Raw genomic sequence first — 24,019 nt, 5'->3', positions numbered from 1 at the left:
CTCTGCTACTACCATCAAGCTCCCAGTGAGGAAGAAAAGCTCTTCCCTAAGGAGAGGGTTAAAGTTAGCCTATTCCCTAAGTCAGAAGTTAAAGCATTTTGGGGATTAGCAAGAAAAGAGTTTTAGAAGTGATTTTGACTGGTGAAAAGTCTCTATGGAGAGAATCTGTCCTCAAGAAAACACCTACAAGGGGCCGGCCCCGTGGCCAAGTGGTTAAGTTTGTGCGCTCTGCGGCAGGGGCCCAGGGTTTCGCCGGTTCGGATCCTGGGCACAGACCTGGCACGGCTCATCAGGCCATGTTGAGACGGCATCCCACATGCCACAACTAGAAGGACCCACAACTGAAAAAACATACAACTATATACTGGGGGGCTTTGGGGAGAAAAAAAAAAAAAGAAATGCATTAAAAAAAGAAAAAAGAAAAAAAAACCTCCTGGCTGTGGCTGCTCCAGTGCCGACACTTTGGCATGGATGTCTTCAGTGACACAGACCCCCTTGTCATTGTGCATGCGTGTGTATGTGTGGGGAGTGGGGTATGAGAGAGAAAGAGAGATATCATGTGTTTGGGGCCCCAATAGCATCCTGGATCCAGGGGTCTTTACTATGCCTCCCACACCTTGGAAGCTTTAGAAGGAGGTGATGGTAGGCATACATCTCCCCAGCACCCTCTCTTCACATTGCAGCTGGGGGGACCCAATGAACTAAGAAAAAAAGGAGAGGAACAACAAGAGCTGGGAGTAGGGGCTCTCCCAAAGTGCTTTCTGCAGGAATGTGGCAGACAAGGAGAAACGTTTGTTTTGAAAAAATGCAGAGACATACGTATCGGATGTACTTCTTCATGACCTCCTCCAGGGGCCGTAGACCCTCCTTGAGGAAGATGGACGGGTTCCACATAGCTGCTCGGGCCACCATCACTGAAGAGGCTGCTGTGGCTTGTCGAAAGTCCTCTATGTCCAAATACTCTTGGATGTGGTCATAAGATCCTCCACTGAAAGGCACAGGGGGATAAGGGGTGTCCCTATCCTCATACCAGCATTTTCAGAAAAAGGCAACCCCCAGATCTCCCACTCATTAACTGTGTGGCTTTGGCCAAGTCCTTCAGCCATGAGTGCTTCCGGAGACTGGAGATTATAATACATACCCTACTATGGAGTCAGGAGCCCCAAGTGAGACAATACACACTAAAGCAGCCCAAACCGTGCCTGGACTTAACAGGTATCCCGGAGATTTTACCTTCCTTCCCCCAATCCTAAACAGTGCCTAAAGCCAGCCCACATCTGAAGACATGGGTCTGAAAGTAAATACTGAAATCACAGGAAAACCCCCAGGCTGGGGCACCTCTATGCCCATTAACCTGGGCAAAACCAGCTGGGTCAAAACCCTGGAGAGGGAACAGATGCAGTGGTGACCATGAGAGGAAGGAAGGAGGCCCAGTTTGGTTGCAATTTTCCTTCCTGCCACCCTGTGGCACCAAGGGCGCCTTGAAAACTGCTCTGTCTTCATCTGTTCCATTAGGAGCCAGGCAGCAGCCTCAGTCCAGAGACAGCATTGTGTGTTAGGGTTGTGGGGAGACCCTCAGGTGGCAATAGCAGCAATAGGGTGCAGGCTCTTGATTAGCCCTACACTCTCCAAGCCACCTCTAAAACTCCTTGGCCTGGGGAAAGCCGGGTCTGGCTACCACCCTAACTCTTAGCTCCCTCCCTCCCTCCCACCAGCGAGGCATGCCTTCTGTCAAGGAATCAGGGCTTTAGAACTTCTCTGTTCCCAACTTGCCCTCAGGCTCTGTGCCATCCTAAGGTACAAAGCTGAGCTGGACTTCCGACTGGCCTACACAGACCAGCTCCCCAATGGCAACCGGAGAGTGTCTTACTACTAAGCCTTGGGGCTTAGTTATTGGTACCTCACACCTACCAGTCTAGGTTCCTGGTCCCGTAGCTGCCCAGAATGCTTGTCTGGGCTTTGGACTGTGACCTGCCTTATGCTCCCTGAGTTATAGCTCCACATGTTCTGACTTGGGACTCCTCACCCTACACCCTGCACATTTAAGTCTGGGTGTGACATCACCTTCCCCTGGGTCTGCTTCAGCGGCCACCTTCTTGCTCTCCCTTCCCCTGAACACTCCTATCCTCAACCTGTCAATCAGAATGTCCTGGGCCCCTGCCTACTGCACACCTACATCAGCCACTCATCAGAGGCCAAAGGACATAATAGGTACTTTTGAGCCTCACTCCCAACATCACTTTTCATCCCACCCTTTTTTTCTTTTCCCTTAAGGTCATTCTTTAATGCTATCTTTTTCTGTTTTCTGTACGCCAGCTCAAATCCCTTCTGAGTGAGGTGGGAGATAAAAAAGTAAATGATGAGGAAGTGGGGGCTTACTTGGCTATGACAGGAATGGAGAGGGTTTCAGCAATGGCTTTGATGGCTTCACAGCTGACAGGGTGCTGAGGTCGTTCCTCCCGTTTCCTTGGAGATGAAAAAAGATGAGCCTGAGAGCTGAGTGCTAAAGGCCACATCACAGGTGACACAAGGTTACCTTAGCCAAACCCTACTGTCCTCCCTACTGGACCTCAGGAAGGTCATGTGGCCATGAAAGACAGGCGTCTGGGCTGGAGGGGATGGCTCTCCATGACCTCTGGCATGAGGGGCAGGAGCAGCATAGGTCCATGCTGAGAAGACAAATCCAGCTTTTGGAGGCCTGCAGGTGAGGCATGGCTACAGGGGGCTGATGTAGGTAGCCCGGTTCCTAAGGTCACACTACCTTTCCCTGACTTCCCCTCACCTCTGCCAGAGATGAGGGACAGTGCCATAAGAATGCTGCCCCTACTGTCCCAGTCCTGCCCTCCCCAAGGAACTAGGAACAGCTGCCACAGCTCAGACTGGCCACTCCCACACAGCTGCCTATGCTGGGGACAAGTTGGGCAGCTGAACCCAGGGAGAAGCACCTGGCATAGGGTAGATCCAGCAGACAGGGCCACAGACCCTGGCTGTCATGACAAGCCACAGGGGATGCAAGACCACAACCTGGGGCCCCTCCTTCCAAGGTCAACTGCAAGAAGTTTTTGTGTATGAGTGAGTAAGTCTTAGGAATATTGAGGTGAGCCCTGACCTAAGCTGTGCTCAGAAACAAGCAAGAGAGGTCATCGACCAGATGGCCCTTGCCCAGGTCTTGTCTGGGTGTGTTCCCTCCGCTACTCTCCTCAACAAAAGGGTCAGAGATCAGAGGGCCTCAGAAGGCCCTGTCAACTCAGCCTCACCTCCACCTCCCCGCACCCCCAGCAGCCAGTTCTAGCTGTTCCTTAACAGCTTTGATGGCCAGAAAGTTCCTCCTTAAACTTACCCAAATCTGTCTTCCTAGTGTTTCCAACTACTGATAAAAAGGAATAGCTGTATTTATTCAGATAATAGCATATGCCAGGCACTGTGCCAAGGCTGCATATTCACAATCTCATAAAAGCCTCACGACAACCCTATAAAGCAGAAATTATCCTAATTTTCAAATGAGGAATGTGGTGCTCAGAGAGGTTAAGTGGCTTCTCCAAGGATATACAGCCAAAAGCAGCAGAGCTGGGATTTGAAACCAAGCAGTCTGAGCCCAGAGCCTGCTGTCTCAGGGAGGAGCATGTGTGTATGTGTGTGGCCTTTCACTTCCCCCTACTGGCTTCAACTTGCACAGCTCTGCTTTTGTCTCTTTTATATGTTGGAGTTCTAGGTTCCATTCTCTGAAAATGCTGTAATAGACACAACCAGCAAAAAATGGACTGTTCCTACAAGACCCCTGAACCCAAAAGGAGCATCACTCAGAGAAGAGAGGTCACTCTGACAAAAGTCTGCTGACCTGCGATTCTATACAAAATACACTTGTTCCTGACACAGGGAACAAGTTTGACTACCAGGGATGGCCTTCAGCAACACCTCAGCTCTCAGCAGAGAGCACATGAGCTACAGAAACAAGGACTGTTTAAAGTAGTCATTGTGACAGCGGCAGTCCAACAAAGGCAGACAAAAGAGACAGCGACTTTAAAAGAACAGCACTCTGCCTGGGATCATTCAGGGGAGAAGCTATTGCTCAACCTAGTGGAAAGAAAATGTGATTCAGAGTCCGAGATCTAATTCCACCACTCCCTGGCTACATGGTACGATTCTGAGCAAATCACTCACACTCTACCATTTACACATTCTGCGGGTATGGGTGTTTCTTCTTCCTCTTGGCCTGTGTTTCTAAAGCTCAGTGTAGTGTCTAGCACCAGTAGGTGCTCAATGAATTAAACAAAAATAAAGCCTATAAAGGGTTCAACTGCCCTTGGGACTTATAGGATGTCAAAGAGCTAGGCAGAGGTAGGCTGTAGATGTAGAAGAGAAGTTGGTTGGTACCTGGAGTCTGGTGAAGGATTATTAAGATGGCTGAGGACCCCCTAGCAAGCCAGGCGCTAGAAAAGTGACCACTCACCTCCCATGAACTGCGATGGCAGCAATGCCAGTCCTCTCTATCCGCTTCACAAGGCTCAGGGTATCTTCTAGCTGAGGAAGAGGACCACATACAGTGGTTACTGAAGCCGAGGGAGCAGGTGCCAGCTCCTAAAGTGGGCTCAGCTCCACCCCCTCCTCCAAACCTAATTCAGCTCCTCAAGAATCATTCGCACCCCCAACTCGACATCCCCAGAGAAAATGGACCTTCAAAGGTAACCCAACCATCCTTACCGATGGCAGAATGCGAATCTTGCAGGTCACAGGTCTGCGTGTCCCTTTAACAAGAGTGCTGAGGATCTGCAGAGATGAGAACACAAGAGTACCTGCCTCTTCTGGAACAAACAGCCACAACTGCTCATACTAATTAACTCTGCTACAGACTTATGCATCACAGTGCCATGGACATGTCTATGTCCACATACATGTCCATGAGGCAAGGAGTCCACCTTTTTTCTATGCTAGAGCCCCAGCACCAGTAGCCCCTTGCCTGGTACATAACGGTGTACACATATTTGGTAAGTGAATGAATGAATGGATCTGCATGCATGCCTGTGTAGAACACAGTGATCCTTTGCCAGGGCAAAGATCCGAATCACCTGGAGAAGATAAGAAAATACAGAATCTTAGATTCTACCCCATATTTCCTGAATGGGTCCCTAGGGGCAGGGCTTAGGAAGATATGTTTTCAAAAGGCTCTGTATTATTCAGCCATAAAGAAAGAGGAAATCCTACCATTTGCAAAAACATGGATGGACTTTGAAGGCATCATACTAAGTGAAATAAGTCAGGAAGAGAAAGACAAATACTGTATGATCTCACTTATATGTGGAATCTAATAAAAAAACCAAACTCATAGAAAAAGAGATCAGATTTGTGGTTATCAGAGGCAGGGGGTGGGGGAAGGGGAAATAGGAGGAAGGTGGTCAAAAGGTACAAACTTCCAGTTACAAGATAAGTAAGCACTAGGGATGTAGTGTACAGCATGATGACTACAGTTAACACTGCTGTATGGTACATAGCAAAGTTGTTACGAGAGTAGATCCTAAGAGTTCTCATCATAAGGAGAAAATTGTTTTTCTATTCTTTTTATTATATCTATATGAGGTAATGAATGCTAACTAAATCTATTGTGGTAATCATTTCACAATATATGTAAACCAAACCATTATGCTGTATACCTTAAACTTCTACAGTGACGTCAATTATTTCTCAATAAAACTGGAAAAAAAATTTTTTAAAGGCTCTGCCTAACACACTCCCTCCTCAGTATCATTCTGAGGCCTAGTCCTGATTGAGAACACAGCTGACAGCTACTTTCCTGCTTGAAGGCAATGTTCCCTGAGTACTGCTCCAGGATCTGCCAAGTGAGGGAGCAGGAAGGCTTCACAGGTCCTGGGCCCTGTCTTCAGGTACCCATCTCTTTAGGGGAGTCAGATATACAGGAGTGAAACTTGTAAAGGAAAAGAAAACATATTCAACATATGAAAAAGTTTATTTGCATAGTAACTGCAAAGGACTTCAAAGAAAGATCACGAAGTCATACAGGAAAGCGTCAAGGAGGTAGCAAGACCAGATCAGAATCAGAGATCAAGAGATGTACAGATGATACTGAATGTCTGTGGCACTGCTATCTTCTTCCCTCATCAAAAATTTCAGATCAAGCAAGCTGGAGGGAAGGTGATCCCAAGAGCTCTCCTTGAAGAACTGGATCGCTGTCGAGCAGAACAGAGGGGACACCCAGACAGCTGCTGCCGGTCTTGGTTCTAGACAGGTGGGGGCAGCAGAGAACCAGGTTGCAAGAAGCAGTAGAAGAGACCTTTCAGAGACAGGCTGAAGCAGGCCCTTCCAGAAGACATCAGACCAAGAAGCTAGGATGACAGGCAGATAGACAGATCATGGGCAAGACAGAACCTGCTGGCCTTGGCACAACTGCCAGGGACTGGCAGGAAGGTACAACCCCCAGGTGCTGCCCCAGGAGGCAGAATGGGTCTGAGGTCCTAGGGTCACTCTGGCAGGCCTTAAAGGAGCACCTACCCTTTAAGGGGGAGACGGCCAGATCCATCAAGATACGCAATAAAAAATCCTCACTCTAGTCCCATCCCTGAGGCTGACAGTACTGTCTCTGTAGGGTTCCTTTGCAAGTGCTGACAGAATCCTCTGGTGTTTGGTGATTTAGGCAACGTCAGCTGGTTTGATCCAATTCTCTGTTTAGCAGAACTTCCTTTTGGTATATTTTACCCAAGTAGCACTAAGCACTTTCTTCAGTATTTCTGTTCATTTCATGTACATGGTCAGGACCAGGAAGGAAATTAGTAACCAGCTACCCCTCTCACCCCACCCACCCCACAGCCACTCAGCCTGTCCACAACCAGCAGGTAGCCTGGCATATGCACTCATGATCTTCTCAGAATAGAGAGAGGCAATACAGAGGAGGCTCTAAATGAGTCTGCAAGCCCCCTGGCTCTCATGTCCCTAGCCCTGGCTTTTAAGGAACTCTAAGGCTGCTGTAGGCTGGCTCGGGGGTTCCCACACCTGGTTGCACGTCAGAATCACTGGGAAGCCTTTTAAAAATTTTCCAGACCCCAAGTGGAGTGACTGATTCACTAAATCTGCCTCGGGCAGCAGGGAGCATTCCAGGCAACTCTAGTCCACAGGCACGTTTAAGGACCTCTGTTTTCACTCATATAGGACTTACCTTCTCAATCTTGTCAGGGTCTGACAGCAGAGCAGCTCCCATTCCTCCCTAAGGAAAAGCATACAGAGTCTCCTTACAGCTGGATGAGGGTGGCGCCGCCCTACGGTATGGCAACATGGTGTGGCAACCTGGCACCACCCCAGCACTCACTGCCAAGGGACCAAATCAGCACTTGCCCTAAGCCAGTAGGAAAGCAGCAGCATCCACGCCCGTGTTATCAGGGATCAGAATTTGATGAATTCTAAAAGTCATCACTCTGATCCCCATAGCAAAACCCACAGATCTATCTAAAAGTGGGTTCTACAAAAATCATTTTTGAGGACTCCTCATTCCCTACCCAAGGTCTCAGTGTCTTAATAAACTAAACCCCACCATCTGCCAAGCCCGTAAAAAAACAATGAATCATTCTTCCTTTGAGATGAGATCAAATGCACCTTCTTCCTATCTTACTATCACTTGCTTTGGTACCACCACCGCTAGCAAAGCCACTCAGAGGCATATAACCCGCAAATCTTTGTCTAGGCCCTCCTCCCCTGCCAGCAACAATGGCCCAGTCTTGAGTACCCAGACCAATGTCAAACTCTAACAAAAGCCCCAGCTAGTGGAAACCAACAACCTGTGAAGCCACTTAAATTTCAACATTAACAACAGTGCTTGTCTCTTGATGGTGGGATTACTGGTGACTTTTTTGTACTTTTCTATATTATCCAAGTTCTGGACAATGATATAAATTACTTCAATAATCGGTGGGCGGGGGAGGTCGTTTTAAAAATCTGAACCTATTAAGAGTGAGGTGAAGGAGAGAAAAACAAATCCAATAAATATATGCTGTCAGTATATAGACTGCATACTAATGAATGCTCACTAGAATGCTCAGAAGGTTTAAATTCAGTTATTACAGTTTAATTTCACGTTTAAGGATGACAGATTAGAATCAGGGAGAACAATGAACCACCAAAGACTTGGCCAGCCCGAGCCTGCATTTCAGAGGACGATGGGAAGGGTGGAGGAGCTACTCACCCTGGCTCCGTCTGTGCTTCACCTCACACACAATCCAGCCTTCCCTGAAGAATCACAGGATCTAAAATCTGCCTGCCCCTTCCACAACAATGGCTTTCTCCATTGGTATTTCCTCCTTTCCTTCCTTTCTTTCTAGTTAACTTATTTGCTTTTCTGAATATGTAACACCAAAATTTTAAGGTTCAAAAGTGTAAAAAGTAAGAACTCTCCCTCCCTGAGGAATGGAAAACTTGTCAATTTATACTTTTCCTATGGCTTCAATTTTTGAACAGTAAGAGACCAGGTGTTGAGGTGGTATGGCATACCGATAGGTATCTGTTCTGACTGGTCGGTGCCAGTGCTATACCAGTTGTTAATTATTTTGAGTAGCACCTCTGCAATGGGAATTTATTCCCTATGCAAAACCAAACAAAAACTTAGTTTCCTTCTCCAAGGGAAACCAGTGTTACTAGTTTCTTGTGTCTTTCCAAATACCTTCTATGAAGAGAAAAGTAAATATATATAAATATTCGTTCCCCATCCCCCATACGAGTCTGCTCCTTGCTTTTTCCACTCCATGATCTCAGGGAGATTATTCCAATAATTTCAACTCTGCTCCTTACATAACTCAGGAGAACAAAGGACTAATTAGAAGACTGCAAAACAGAGTCCAAAGTTTTCAACTCCTCATAGACAAGTTTCACACCTCCATAATTTCTTGAAGCAGCTGTGTACAAGTCCCCCTGGTTTTCAAGCATGTCAAGGGCCTTTCCCTCCGGCAGTCTTCAGTCTCCCAGCCTAAAGCAAACGTCCCCAGGCCGCCTAACTCCTGAGAGCAGACAGGCTGACTCTGGGCAGTGGGCCCAGGGGGACATGTGCTATACCTACACTGAAGACCCTGATCGCACACCCTGCAATAAGTTCCCAGGGGCAGCCCTCAAGGAGGCCCTCTGGTGCCTCACACTCAGCCAACCACAAGCTGTACTTGTCATCTGCTCCAAACATGCTTTTCCTCTAGCAGTCCTGATGACGCTGAAGACCAACCATCCTCCTGATTGCCAGTCTTTCCTCCCTCTACTGCCACCACTCACCCCACCTCCCCATACCCAGTCTAATCACTTGCCAGCCAAATCCAGTCAAATTCTGCTCCAGTTTGGCTTCTCCTCTCTTGAGCCCTGGTCTCTCCTGTGGACCCAGGACAGTCACCTCCTATATCTGTGTCCCCATCTCTAGCCTCTTTCCACTTGGATCTACCAGACACATAGCTTCCAGATGGGTATTTCTAAGTATTTTTCTTCATAGAATATATTTGCAAAGACATACAAGAAACTAGTAACACTGGTTTCCCCTGGGGAAGGAAATTAAGTTTCTGACTACACATCTTCTCTGTTCAAAAAAGGTCAGAAATATCTAAAGTCCAAGTCCAGCTAATCTGGTCCCAACCAAGATTTAATCCTGTGTTCTTCTGCTTCCTCGTCGTCTCCCACTTCCCAACCCTCTCGTCAAATCAAGGCTCTCTGCCTCTACTTCATGTTGGCCTCCAAAGCTCTTGCTTGTGCCACTTGCTCTGCCTGCAGGGTCCCAAACCTCCTCCTCAAGGACCACACTTCCCTATAGGATCCCAAGTTTAAGGGAGGCCTTTCCACTGCTGTCTCTGAGCTACCACAGCACTCTGGTCTGATCTCTTCTGATATGACAATGGAGACACATGTATTACATACTATTTTTTTTTTAATGTATGTCTTGATTTTATTCATGAAAAGACAAAGCCCTGTTCGCATTATTTTTTCTTTTAACATTTACATCATTTGTTTTATTACTTGGGCACAAGTGCTTTGTGTGTGTGCATGTGTATATTTATTTACGTGTCTATGTACACATATATATGTATATGTGTGTGCATATAAAGTTTTTCCTGAACCATTTACATATATCATAGCCCTTGACCCCTAAATATTTCAGTGTGTATTTTTTTTCAGTGAAATTAAGTAATACCCACTCTGTAACACATATAGTGAAGTATTTAAGGAACTTCTTATAAAGAGGGTTCTAACAAGCCACTTAAAAGATGCGTTCTTCAGTATTTTCTAAGAATAAGAATATTCTTACACAACCACAGAAGAGTTACCAACTTCATAAATTTACACTGATATAGTATTCTTAGCTACTCTATCATGGTCTGTATTCCAATTTTTCCAGCTGATCTAATAGTATCCTTCTGAGCATTTTCCCCAACTAGTACAGGATCTAGTCAAGAGTCACACACTATACTTAGTTGCCATGTCTCACTGGTCTCCTTTAATCTGCACCCTATATTTGTGAACAGTATGAAAAATCAGTTTACCTTGGTGGAATACTCTTTTGGACAGCCCATATTGACGTCAATACCAGCCACATCATTTTCTCTGGAGAAACATGAAGGAGAAAAGGTAATAAATATTCAACTTGAGGGTAGAACGTACCAAGACATGGGTCTGTGCTCATGAACCTCTGACCATGTCCCTGGCCCTGGAAACACACCAACCCTCAGTGACAGAAACTGAAAAATCCTGTCTCTAAAATGTGCCACTGCCTCCCTTGAGCAGAGCTCAAGAGGAAGAACACAATAAAGGGCTAGTTGTACAGGACTTTGCTGGTTTGGAGTTGTAGTGCGTAACTCAAATAGCAAGCGACAGCCACACTGAACTCCATCCCGGAGTTGAGGTCCTGACTGAGGCAGTGAAAGCCATTTGTCAACACAGAAAAGTGACATGAGCATAAAAGCCCTTTCCCAGAGCACTGGTTCTGATGGCAGTTACAGGACTGCCTTTGTTTGCTGGGCTGCCAGTTGGCTTACTCCAAACAATTCTCAGATATAGAAAGGACCTTTACCTCACCTTCTGCAATATACGCAGTTAACAGTCTGTGATCAGCAGCAACTACTCCCTGAGTTCCTTCTCACTCCTATTGTAATTAATAACAACAGCTAACACTTACTAAGCACTATGTGCCACATACTGCAAGATATTTACAAGGATTATTTCGTTTACCCTTTCCTATAATGCCAGAAGGAGGTAGTACTATTGGTCTCATTTTATAGATGAGGAAACTAAGTTCTCAGAGAGGTTAAGTAACTTACCCAGGGTCACATAGTTAACAACCAGCAAAGCCAGAATTCTAACCTAGGTCTGTCTAATCCAAAGTTCATCTCCTTAACCACAGTACTCTCCTGCTTTTGTTAATTTAGGAAGCGGAAAGTCTTACCTACAATTCATGAGATTTACAACCTCATGTTCATAGTCAGGAGAGTCCCTGGAAAGGGAGCCTCATAAATAAACACTAAAAAAACAGGCTCCCATACAGAGGTTATCTGGGATCTGGGCACAGTGTGCACATGAGTCCCAGGCCAGCCCTCAAACGCCATAAATAGAGAAGGAAACCAGACACTCTTAACCTGGAAAGAGAAGGTAGTGAACTAGGAGGCAGAAGGGTGGTCACCTCCAATGTCACCAGGCCTCAGAGCCCACAGAAGAGGCAAAGGCAGTCCCAAGAGTGAAGAACTTACACAAGCCTGGCCACAGCAAGGGCTCGCTCTGCGTCTGACGTCCCCTGGGAATACAAGAGGCTGCATCAACCACTGCCCTGACACAGGTACACACGCACAAACACACCTATGCATGCTATGCCCACACGTCAGCAAGTGGAGTCTGGCTGGTGTTCTCTTAAACAGCCAGCCCACTGGACTAGCTCACTATTGGAGGCAAAAAGTGGACCTGGTGGGCCTAGAAAATGTCATCAACGCTGAGATTACTTTCAAACATACAAAAAAGCTGAAAAAGTTTTATAGTGAACGTTCATATACCCACCATTTACATTCTACAATTAATATTTTGGTACATTTGCTCTATTATATGTCTATCCATTGTTATCAATTTTTTAAAAACCTTATCATTCAGAAACTATTTCTGAAAAAGCACCAAGAAATGCCCAAAGTGAGAGAAGAGAGCTACATAGTCATTACAACCCTAACAGAAATCTTAACTATTTTTGAGGAAACCTCATTTCTTCCTATGGGAAACATATACAGACTACATAAAAATAAAGACCATGATCTGAATAACCAATGCTAGGGATTAAAAATATATAAGTCATTGGGGCTGGCCCCGTGGCCGAGTGGTTAAGTTCACGAGCTCCACTGCAGGCAGCCCAGTGTCTTGTTGGTTCGAATCCTGGGTGCAGACATGGCAGTGCTCATCAAACCATGCTGAGGCAGCATCCCACATGCCACAACTAGAAGGACCCACAACGAAGAATATACAACTATGTACTGGGGGGCTTTGGGGAGAAAAAGGGAAAAAAATAAAATCTTTAAAAAAAAATCAGGGGTGTCTTAAAAAAAAAAAAATATATATATATATATATATATATATATATACACATGTCATGCCAAATAGACAATTCCTATAATTAAAGAAATTAAATTTGAGCCTGGAGGCATGTAATAGGATTGCTATAGTTTGATTTCCATAAGCTGTCTCCAACAGTGTAATCACTCATGAGCAGATCTTTGGAAAATATTAAAGCAGAGTCTTCAGGAAGCCACCACTATGCCATGGAGCCCAGGCCATTTGACACTGGCCTGGCACAAGGCATGAGATTGGAAATCTAGGGAATGGGTGAGCCTTGGGAGGGCATTCAGCCCTGGGATCTCATACCATTTGAAAGATAACCCTGCTCTGTTCTCTTTCACAGGTGCGGAAGACTACTCGGTCATCAGGGGCAACAAAGTCCACTGTGCTGAGCACTTCTGCAAGAAAACAAAACACATGGGGCCACCCAATGAAGAAGCAAGTTCAACTTAGCCTAAGTGCTGCAAGAAAACACAGCAAAAGTATTACCTTGAAGGGAAAACAGGAACTCTAGAAGTAGACCACTCTTAAAAGAAATCGGTGTGCACGTGGGAGGCTTCTGAGGTGCTGATGATGGTCCGTTTCCTAACCTGGTGATGGTTAGTTACGTGGTTGTTCACTTTGCAGTTATTTGTTAAACTGCATGCTTATGTTTTATGCACTTTCTCTGTGTGATGTTTACATTTCCAAATTTTTTAAATGTTAGGGAAAAAATATACATACAAGGAATCTTGTCTGTGTTTCAGATTTTGCCCAAATTTTCCCAGAAGATGTCACTCTAAAGTTCAGCAAAGTTGCTGTTTCTTAACAACTTATCATGTGCCAGGTACCATGAGAAGAGATTTACTACATTACAGTCAACCCTCATTACCTACAGTTGTATATCTGCAAATTTGCCTGCTTGCTAAAATTTATTTGTAACCCCAAAATCAATACATACTCATGGCGTTTTTGTGGTCATTTACAGATATGCACAGAATTGCAAAAAATTTCAGTTACTTGACACACATACTCCCAGCCGAGGTCAAAAAAGGCAATGCTCTGCCTTCTGGTTTCAGCTCTCATACTGTAAACCAGTGTCCTTATGGTGGCATATTTAATGCCATATTTTTGTGCTTTTTCTTGCTGCTCTCACTGTTTAAAATGGCCCCAAGCAGAGTGCTGAAGTGCTATCTAGTGTCACCAAGCATAACAAGGCTGTGATATGCCTTATGGAGAAACGATATGTGTTGGACAAGATTTGTTCAGACATAAAATGATAGTGCTCTTGGCTGTGTGTTCAATGTTAATGAATCAACAGAATGTATTAAATTACGTGTCTTTAAACAGAAACACACATAAAACAAAGTTATGTATTGATCTGTTAATGAAAATGTTGTGACCAGAGGCTTCCAGGAACCTAACCCTGTATTTCCCCTAGGAGCAATGGTGTTCACAACAACTTCACAGAACATAACTACTGCAAACAAGAATCTCATATGCGCTTCATAATGAAGCTCTACAATAGGTACTACCATTATTAGCGTTCAAAGATAACTATCAAATGGAAAGAGATCCAACGTGGAAGATGGGAGAATATGCCTACCTCATGCATTTATTTTGAGAAATAAATGAGATCTTTAATGTAAGTAAAGCACTTCCATAAATGGAAGCTGTTATTATCATCCCAGCACCAGACAGATTAGAAGATTAAAAAGGTAGGATAAAGGCAGTGGCATGTTAGGAGAGGTAATCAAAGTGATTGCCAACAACAGAGATAGCTCAGGACTGGTAGTAAGAAGTCTGAGAGAAGAACCACAAAAACTTAAATATTTATACTACAGCTTTATTTCTAACAGCAAAATACTGAAACCTCCATTAAAGCACTGGCAAAATCAATTCTGACATAGCCATCTGTAAGTAGTGACATGGGAAAATGTCCTAGTGGAAAAGTAAGTGGCAAAACGTGTAGCTTGATCCCAAGGGGCCAGGAAAGGAAATATATAAACACTTTATATTTTTATACACACACTTTACTAAATGTGTAAAAAATACACACCATTCGTCTTTGTGATTACCTCTTCACGTATGGGATTATGGAGGACTTTCATTTTCTAGGTTATAGAGGTCTGTAAAACTGAATTTTTCATAACAAAGAAGAAAATATAAATCTAAAACAAGGACAAAGTTGAGTCATACTTTCTAGCAAACTTATATTGAGATTTCAAAAATGTGTATATATTTCAAAAACCTCAAATACCACAATTCTAATCAAAGCAGAATCAGCCTCATCAATAAAGTATAAGCAAAACCACAATTCAGCACAACCACTCCCATCTGCAAAGTACTTACATGCACCTTATCGTATTTGATCCTCACTCCAACCCTATGATTGAAGTAAAGTAGGGATTATGATTTTCATTTTACAGCTAAAGAAACTGAGGTAGGAGAGGTCATGTGATTTGCCCAAGGTCACATAGCTAGGGAGTGGCAGAGCCAGGACTAATGCTGAAGCCATCCTGACTCCAAGACTTCTAAGGTCCTTCCTGTACTATGAAATCTGGCAATTTCTACACCAGGAAGCCTGCACGTGGAAGGCATTCTTAGCCTGTTTCACATCCGGCTCTTTGTCACAGTCTCTGAAAAGCAGTGACTATTCTCAAGAGAGCACATGATCCACAAAGTTACATGGCCAGGCAAGGAGCAACCAGCCAAGGGTGGTGGTAGGGCTTGGGCATGACTAGGCACATGCACAATCTTGGAACCACAGCTGCACTCACCATTGACAACTCTCTTGCACTGAAGCATCTTGAGGTCGATCAGCTCCTGTGGAGGAATCAAAGGACACTCATCAGTCCTGGACTCGTAGGCCCTGGGTGTTGGGGGAGGACTTTCATCACACCCCTAATGGGGACACTTGGCCTGTCACCCTACTACCAAAAACACATAATGGCTTTCGGGACATGTAGTGCTGTCCTCCCCATGGAAGCATGGCAAGCAGGGGCCTGAGTGAGCTACCCTCAATCAACTGCTCTTCCCAGGAACCTTGGAGATGTTTGGGGTCTAGAAAGAGCAAGCCACTCAGGAAGCCACAGAGAAGACAATAGCGCAAAATGTGGATACTTGGACACTTTCCTCATCTACTAGTCTCAGCTCCAGTCCATACCCTCAAAGAACCACCCAGCTCATCCCACACAAATGACAGGCAGTGAAGGGTTTGCAGGAAATGTCCAAGGACAAAAGTGGGCCCAGTGAATAGAAGCACAGCGAGGAAGATTTAAGATCAACACAGGAGAGAAAAGTCTAAAACCCCTATCCAACATGGGTCACACTGTGTGGAAACAAAAGGGGTGAGCTCCTCAGCTCTGGAAATATTCAAACAGACTAGGGAAAGAAAGGAAAAGAGGGTTTCTTCAAAACCAGGATCATAAAAACAAAGGGAAAGCCCATGTCTCCTGAAAGATTAAGATTCTCTACCTTTCAGTGGGAGACAAAACTGTTCTGCTTTATCACTTCAACAGACATAGAACACAAATCAGAAGAGCCAGGCACCTGTTGCATTGCCCAGAAGCTCATGCCCAGGGATTCTGGGGCTCCAGAAGAACACAGGAAGAAACTCTCACCCCTGGTACTCATCCTCACACTCACTCAAGAGTCAGGTGTCGGGCTTCTGTGATCCTGAACTCTGGAACCTCCCTTTCGGATTCCCACCTTTGGACAATACATAATCCCTCCCGCCCATTTCACCTTGCCAGCACCCTACATGCCTCTGCCCCTGCCCTGCTGTAGATACTGGCATGCCAATACCCTTGAGTATCCTCCTGCCAGGATTCTTAGCTCTCCTTCCCTTAAAGCTGCAAACCAACATCACTGTGCACACCTGGCTGCCAGGCAAACTTCCCAGCGTTCATTCCCCACAGTAACAGTAACAGGACTAAAATGTCTTCACCTACTTTCCTCAGGTCCCCATTCCACTCCTCCACCCTCATTTCCAACAGAAGACTGGCTTCCTACATCTTGTAAATTGAGTCTCTCAGGCAAAACCCCTCGGTTTCCCTCCCTTTCATCATCTTCCCCTCTCCTCCTTGCCCTGTCTCAGAAGAAGGCAGGTACCACCACCTCATCAAGAATCCTGTCCTCTCTAAGACCTGGCCCTAGCCATCCCCCTCATTCCTCCAAATCTTCAGACCTCCCCTCCCTGCTAAGTCCTTCCTCTTATGCTACACACATGCAAGCTGCCTAAAAACAACTCCCTTCAACCAGCTTCCTTCACCTCCAGCTCCTCGCCTATACTCTTCCTCCCTTCACCTCTGGAATTCCTGAGGGAAGTCACCAGCCCTATTTCCACTTCCTCATTTGCTGCTCACTCCTCAATCCATTAACCCTACAAGTGTTCACGTCTTTGTGCCACAACTGTCCTCCAACCACCTAGTTTTCAAATCAAATACTTTCTTGGTCTTTTTGCAATCAGATTTCTCTGTATCATCTGAGATAGTAGATAGCTAACAAACCTGACTTTTGCCTTCCCTGACACTACTCTCTTCTTAATGTGCCTATCTCTCTCACTCTTTTACTTTTCTGTCATTAACTACTGTCCCTCAACCCCAACACACAAATACCCCCAGTATGTAAGGGTATATTCTTCCCAAATCCCCTCTTAGGCCCTCTCTTCTCTCTATACCAGTGGCTCCCTTTTTAATTAAGTTTTTTATTTTGAGATAATTGGAGGTCCATATGCATTTACAAGAATGTGAGATCCAATGTACTCTTCGCCTAATTTCCTCCAAAAGCAATATCTTACAAAACTAAAGTACAATACCACAACCAGGATACTCACATTGATACAGGTAAGACAAAGAATAGTCTCACCACCACAAGGATTCCTTGTGTTGCCTTTTTATAGCCACAGTCCCCACCCCATCACCAGTGGCTTTTAAAGATGGAAATATCAGAAGCACTTGGGTAGCTTCTTAAACTTCTCACACCCACCTGGGGGACATATCAGGATTTGGGGTTTTAGGGAGCTCCCCAGATAATTCTGATACATGCCCAATTAAGAACCAATGCTCACACTCCCTCACTATCCAATATCAGTTACTCCTGTAATTCTATTTTTCCTAGACGTGATTTCTAAACCTGAGTCTGAAGCCTAGACGTGATTTCTAAACCTGAGTCTGAAGCCCAGATATTCTCCAGAGCAGCCAGCAAGTAGCTGGTCTACTAGCTACTGCCACCAGAAAATCCTGTGGCTCCCAAAACCAACCACATCCAGCTTCCCTGGCCTGAATCTGGATCTCTTCCTCCTCTTTCTAACCTTGAGTTCGTTCATTCAGGTATTGAATGTGTATTAACTCCTATAGGGCCCAGGGCAGTGACCTGACACCATGCTCATCTATCCACCTGGCCCAGGTACCCCACAATGCCTCCACAGTACCCAGGCTCCTGGACCTCAGCAAGGATCTCAGAACTTGTAAGTATCATGCACATTTGTCTCCTGATGCTTTCAGTGAGCACCTGTGAAGTACCAATTCTGCCCCTCCAACTCCTGACCATCCCCACCTACAGATGGGGAGGCTGCACTTGAGGAAAAGCCCTTTGGAAAATAAGGATCCCCTTACCTCACAGTACACAATGTCTGCTCCATAGTCCAGGGCCAGCAGCCGCATTGGGAGAGTCCCTACCCGAACCATAGGGGCTAAGATGAGTTTGTTGTGGTAGCACAGCGAAAGGCTGTTCACAATCATTCCTCCTCTGCTACAGCCTAAAGAAAGGGAAAACAGGAGGCAGAAATTCAAATGAAGAAAATCTCTGCTACCCAGGGTAGGCTTTCCTTCTTCCTTCCAACACAAAGCACTTTATTTTTCTTTTCTCTGATGACAAAAATAACGCAAGCTCATTCACTCATCCAACAAATATTTACTAAGTGCCAGTCACTGTTCCAGTCTTTTGGGACACATTAGAGAACAAAACAGACAAAAATTCCTGCTCAGGCAATAATTTCATTCTAGTGGGGGAACACAGGCAAAAACAATAAGCATAACAAATAAATAAATTATATAGTATGTTGGAAAATTGGTAGTGCCATAGAGTAAAAAGAAACAGGGAGAAAGGAGATTGAAAACACTGGGGACGAATTAAAATTTTTTTCCAGTTTTATCAAGATGTAATTGACATATTGTATTAGTTTAAGGTGTACAATATAATAATTTGAGAGAGATATATATTGCAAGATGATTACCACAATAAGTTAGTTATCCATCATCTTACATAATTATATTTTTTTCTTCTTACTAGAACTTTTAAGATCTACACTCTTAGCAACTTTCAAATATACAATACAGTACTGTCAACTATAGTCATCATGCTGTACATGACATCTCCAAAACGTATTTATCTTATAAGTGGGAGCTTGTACCTTTTGACTTCCTTCACCCATTTCCCCCACCCTCATGGGTTAAAATTTTAAATAGAGAAGCCAAAATAGGCTTCAATGAGAAGATAACATTTGAGCAAAGATTTGAGTTAGCCAAGTCGGTATCTAGTGGAAGAGTATACAGCAGCAAAAACAGCCAGTGCCAAGGCCTAGTGTGTTAGAGGAACAGGAAGGAGGCCAAGGGGCCCATCCAGTGGAGCACTGGTTAAGTTCTCACGTTCCGCTTTGGCGGCCCAGGGTTAGCTGGTTCGGATCCTGGGTGTGGACATGGCACCGCTCGGCAAGCCATGCTGTGGTAGGCATCCCACATATAAAGTAGAGGAAGATGGGCATGGATGTTAGCTCAGGGCCAGTCTTCCTCAGCAAAAAGAGGAGGACTGGCAGCAGATGTTAGCTCAGGGCTAATCTTCCTCAAAAAAAAAAAAAGAAAGAAAACGAAGGAAGCCAAGGTGGTTGGAGCACAGAAGGGAGAAAAGAGACTAACGGAAGTCAGATACATGATGTAATAGAAGTAAGCAGATAAGACACAGTGGTCAGATCCTGTATGGCCTTATAGGACACTCCATGGACTTCGTTAGCTCTTCATGAAATAGGAGCCAGTAAAGGATTTTAAGGAGGGGAGTGGCAGGACTGATCTCATTTCCCTATGATCACAGGACTGCTACATGAAGAGCAGGGTACATGCAGGAAGACCACTTGGAAGGTCCTTCAGTAGCCAACGTGAGAGATAATGGTGCCTCAGGCTACGGAGCTGGTAATGGAAGTGGTGAGAAGTGGTCATATTCTAAAAATACTCTGAAGGTAAAGTCAACAGGAGTAAAAAAAAACAAAATCAAAATCTCGTGTCCCACAGATAACTGCTAATATTAATTTATTTATTTTAAGCAAATATGGTACCCTCTAAATAGTCATGAAGCTAGTCAAGTACGCTCTGCTCAGAGTTACTAACACTGTCTCCACTTTCTTTTTACTTCTTAGCCCCCTCTGGCCTGGCTTCCACCTCTACCTCCACCACTCTACCAAAACTGCGCTGATTAAAGTCACCAACTACCTCAAAGTTGCCGAAACTACTAGACACTGACCTGTCCTCAATTTCGTTTTGCTAACAGCACGTGACACAGTTGAGCCTGCCTTTCACTTGATCTCTCTCCTCCTTCAGCTTCCTCAACCCTACCCTCTCCTGGTTTTTCTCCCACCTCTCTGCCCCCGCTTTTCAGTCTCCTTTGCTGGTTTCACCTCCTCTACCCACATGTAGAGGTTCCTCCTTAGTCTTGGGCTCTCTTCCCTTCTAATTCCACACATCCTCCCTGGCAGTGGCTTAAAATATTGGTGATACATTGGTGATCTCCAAAGGTATCTCAACCTCACACCAATTGCTCAATACACATCCCTATGCAGATGTCTTAAAGGCACCTTATAGTAAATATGTACAAAACAAAGCTGGATCTTCCCGCTGAAGCCTCCTCCTCTGTCTTCATTTATTAATTCAACAGACATTTATTAAGCCCCTATGATATGCCAAGCACTGCCTGGCACTGGAAATAAAATGATGAGTGGGGGAAAAAAGGTACAGTAGAAGACAGGGTTGTACAAGGGAACTTAGAAATATGTGTGAAATTACAGATTTGCGTACAGTGCTATGAAAGGGCAGTTATATGAGGTTGTGGTAGCCTACGTCTGCAGGGAAAGGACTGACAGGGGTTGAGGAGGGCTTCCCTTAAGAAATGATCACTGATTCAAGGTGTAAAGGACAAGGCGTTAACCAGGCCAATGAGTAGGTAGAAAATTTTTCCCATTTCAGTAAGTAGCACCTCCATTCATCCAATTACTCCTCCTTAACCCACATTCCCCACATCCAATCCATCACTAACTCCTGTTGAAATAACCTTCAAAATATACCTTGAACGTATCTGCTTTGCTCCATCTCCATGGCCACCACTGTGCACCAAGCCAGCCTCCTATCTGGTCTCCTCAAATCTACTCTTGCCCCCTACTATCCATGCTCTTCACAGCAGCCAGCATAGCATCTTAAAAAGGCAACTCTGATAATACCACTTCCCTCTTTATACCCTTCAGTGGCTTCCCATTGAGGTTAAGACAAATCCCAAACTCTTCTAACGGCCCACAAAGCCCTGCATGACCTGTTCCAGCCTCACTGGAGCCTCTCCCCCACACTGTCTCTGCTCTGGCCACCCTGGCCTTCTTTTAAAGTCTCCCACACCAAGCTCTCTGCTGCCCTGGCACCTGTACACTTGCAGTTCTGTTTGGAACCTTCTGCTTGACTCACTCATGCACACCTACACCAAGGTCTTCATGACCTTGAATGTCCCCCTTTTGGAGACACTTCCCTACAAGACAATCTACTTCAGGCCCCTGGTCACATGCTCTCACAACACCTTGTGCTTCCCCACAGCTCAGTTACAAGCCATGTGTCCACACTTCCTCGTGGTCTCTCTTGTTTAACCCCCAGCTCCTCCTCTAGACCACCAGGACAATACGCTCCACGAGGACACAGCATGGCTGCTGAGTTCACCGCCAGGTTTCTAGCACTGAGCCTAGTACCTAGCCCTTAAGCAGCTGCTTCATAAGCTGTGACTGAACACTCACCTCTGTGGTGGCCAAAAGGACATCCTCTTACAGGGTGGTTGGTCTGGGAACTCCTTCTGGCACACTGCCTGCCTCCAAGAAGGTTCCTGTCAGAGAAGCTAGGCAGCCCCCACCCTTTCCCAGTTACTGTCACAACCACTCACCTGCCCTCAGGTCACCCCTAGATCACCACTGTAGTCACACATTCTCAGGAAATCTCTTATACCAGCCCTTTTAGGGCTGGTCTCCTCTATGACATTTGGATTACTCCCAATTCCCTTTTCAGACAGTAACTTTAACTTCAGTTGCATAGATACAACATCCCATTAATTATAAGAGTTTCAGATTGAATATAACACTATTCAGGGAAAGCAATGAATGGAAAAACTTTACCAATCTCTTCCATGTCAATTTTCCCAAAGACTATGACCTTGTTTTAAAAGCGACTTCTTTAAAACACAAATTTAGAGTTAAAATGAAAGTCAATTAGGATTACATATTTAGAGAATTATCCTATTTCCCACTTAAAACATGTGCAAATGAGAAAAAACTAAAATGATCCATTATATTTGTAAGAGAAAGAGGTGTGATACAGCATATCACTGTTAAGATTCTGAACTCTTGGGGCTGGCCCGGTGGTGCAGTGGTTAAGTTCACACATTCCACTTCTCGGCAGCCTGAGGTTCGCCGGTTCAGATCCCGGGTGTGGACATGGCACTGCTTGGCAAAAGCCATGCTGTGGTAGGCATCCCACGTATAAAGTAGAGGAAGATGGGCATGGATGCTAGCTCAGGGCCAGTCTTCCTCAGCAAAAAGAGGAGGATTGGCAGTAGTTAGCTCAGGGCTGATCTTCCTCAAAAAAAAAAAGATTCTGAACTCTGGAATAAAACAGACCTGCACTGGATCCCAAATCTGCCCCTGAGCAGATTAATTAACCTAGTTGAGGCTTAGCTTCTCCCTCTGGAATATGAGACTCCAAGAGAATCTATGTCAGGTAGGATACTGTGAAGAGTAAATTCCACGATGCACAACAGTTCTTGGCACACAGTAAGGCCTTGATAAACGTTAACTGCTCTCATCATCAGACTTTTACACTCTCAGCACACTCTAAGTCTACTGTTACATCAACAAACATCTACTAGCTCTTTTAGGATCAAGGTAGTGTGTAAGCTGTTAAAGGTAAAGAAATGGAAAGAACTAAGCTCTTGACCTTAAGGAGCTTCTCAGCTCTGTCACTATCATCATCTATGAACTGAACCACAGCAACAGCCTCCAAACCAGTCCCTCTGCTTCTAGGCCCATCACGTCCAGTCTAGGCTCCTTCCAGCAGCCAGACAGGTCTTTCTAAACACAAATCAGGATGCGATATTCCCATTCTTGGAAGCCTTCCCCATTGCCCGTAGAATTAAGTCCAAGCTCTTTAAGATAGCAAACAAGGTCTGGTCCCTGCCTTCCATAGAAGCCTCATATTTCATCACTTGCCTCTTGCCCTCTTAACTAGCCTGCACCAAGCTTCAGCTGTTCTGAAGTATTTCTAGTTTCCCAAACTGGCCCACTCTATCAGTCTGGAGTCTCTAAACAGTTGCCCCTGCCTAGAAGCCACATCCCTATTCCTCCATCTGGCTGATTTCCACTAGCCTTTCAGAACCTCAGTACAGATGTCATCTCCTCCAAGAAGCCTTCCCTGATCCACATCCTCCAAACACAAGGTAAGGGCTCCCCCTCTGAGATCATTCCTACCCTGGCATGGAACATACTCTTATAATTACAAGAACAAACTGTCAATCTGCCTCCCTCATCATAAGGTGAGGGCAAGCACTGTGTCTTGCTCATCAACAGATCCTCATCACAGAGCACACAATCTGGCATAAGTTTGTAAAAAGAAGTTAACAGGCTAATTAGCAACGAAAGCCATGAGACGGTTCATGCTTCAGCCACAGAAGAACTCTATCACAGACAAACTGCATTAAAAGTGTCTTGCCATACTTCAAGTTTGGTTATAAAGCAGACAAATGACTAACCCACTCCCTTGCTTACCGAGTAAAGGACTACAAGCCTTTTATGCAACTTGCATGGGAGCCACCACTTGAGTGAACGAGATTCAGGTAAGAAAGCAGCAGGAGATAAAGTTGGCGCCAGATTCTGGACAGTGATTAGGAGATAATCTGTAGGCAAAGGGAATCCATTGCTGGCTTTTGAGTCAAGGGGTGACACAGGCATGGCTGTACTTTAGTAAGATCACTCAGGCAACCGATGATGGACGGAAAGGTGAAAGACAGGAAGGAGGTAGGGACTTGGGTTAGAAAGAGGGTGGAACGGTCTAAGCAATATAGTGAAAAGGGCTGAAAAGAAAATGGCCAGCACTTGCACAAAAGTTCTGATGCAGGCGGGAAAATGGAGGAATAGTGAAGGAATACTAATAGCCACTTTCTATTTTTGCAATGCTTTTCAACTCCCAGTGATTCTCAA

The 24,019-nt window shown here is 45.1% G+C and overlaps 1 protein-coding gene across 5 annotated transcripts in view; it reads right to left on the bottom strand.

Annotated features, from left to right (window-relative positions):
- Nucleotides 1-24,019, bottom strand: part of DUS2 (dihydrouridine synthase 2) — a 35,430-nt gene that overhangs the window by 6,324 nt on the left and 5,087 nt on the right. For all 5 annotated transcript variants that reach the window (XR_011538485.1, XM_008518219.2, XM_070613735.1 and 2 more), the window contains 10 exons: nucleotides 18,150-18,292; nucleotides 15,312-15,357; nucleotides 12,859-12,950; nucleotides 11,709-11,752; nucleotides 10,509-10,569; nucleotides 7,166-7,213; nucleotides 4,702-4,767; nucleotides 4,451-4,521; nucleotides 2,380-2,466; nucleotides 820-988 (listed from right to left, as the gene is read on the bottom strand). Coding sequence is in view for 4 of the 5 variants with exons in the window: in XM_008518219.2 (XP_008516441.2) it covers nucleotides 820-988; nucleotides 2,380-2,466; nucleotides 4,451-4,521; nucleotides 4,702-4,767; nucleotides 7,166-7,213; nucleotides 10,509-10,569; nucleotides 11,709-11,752; nucleotides 12,859-12,950; nucleotides 15,312-15,357; nucleotides 18,150-18,292 (827 nt within the window). In the remaining variant the exon portion in view is untranslated. The remainder of the gene's footprint in view (nucleotides 1-819; nucleotides 989-2,379; nucleotides 2,467-4,450; nucleotides 4,522-4,701; nucleotides 4,768-7,165; nucleotides 7,214-10,508; nucleotides 10,570-11,708; nucleotides 11,753-12,858; nucleotides 12,951-15,311; nucleotides 15,358-18,149; nucleotides 18,293-24,019) is intronic.

The sequence above is a fragment of the Equus przewalskii genome, chromosome 3, assembly GCF_037783145.1.
Source record: "Equus przewalskii isolate Varuska chromosome 3, EquPr2, whole genome shotgun sequence".
Lineage (NCBI taxonomy): Eukaryota > Metazoa > Chordata > Mammalia > Perissodactyla > Equidae > Equus > Equus przewalskii.
Note: the sequence above shows the minus strand (reverse complement) of the source record. Positions and strands in the feature narration are given on the sequence as shown.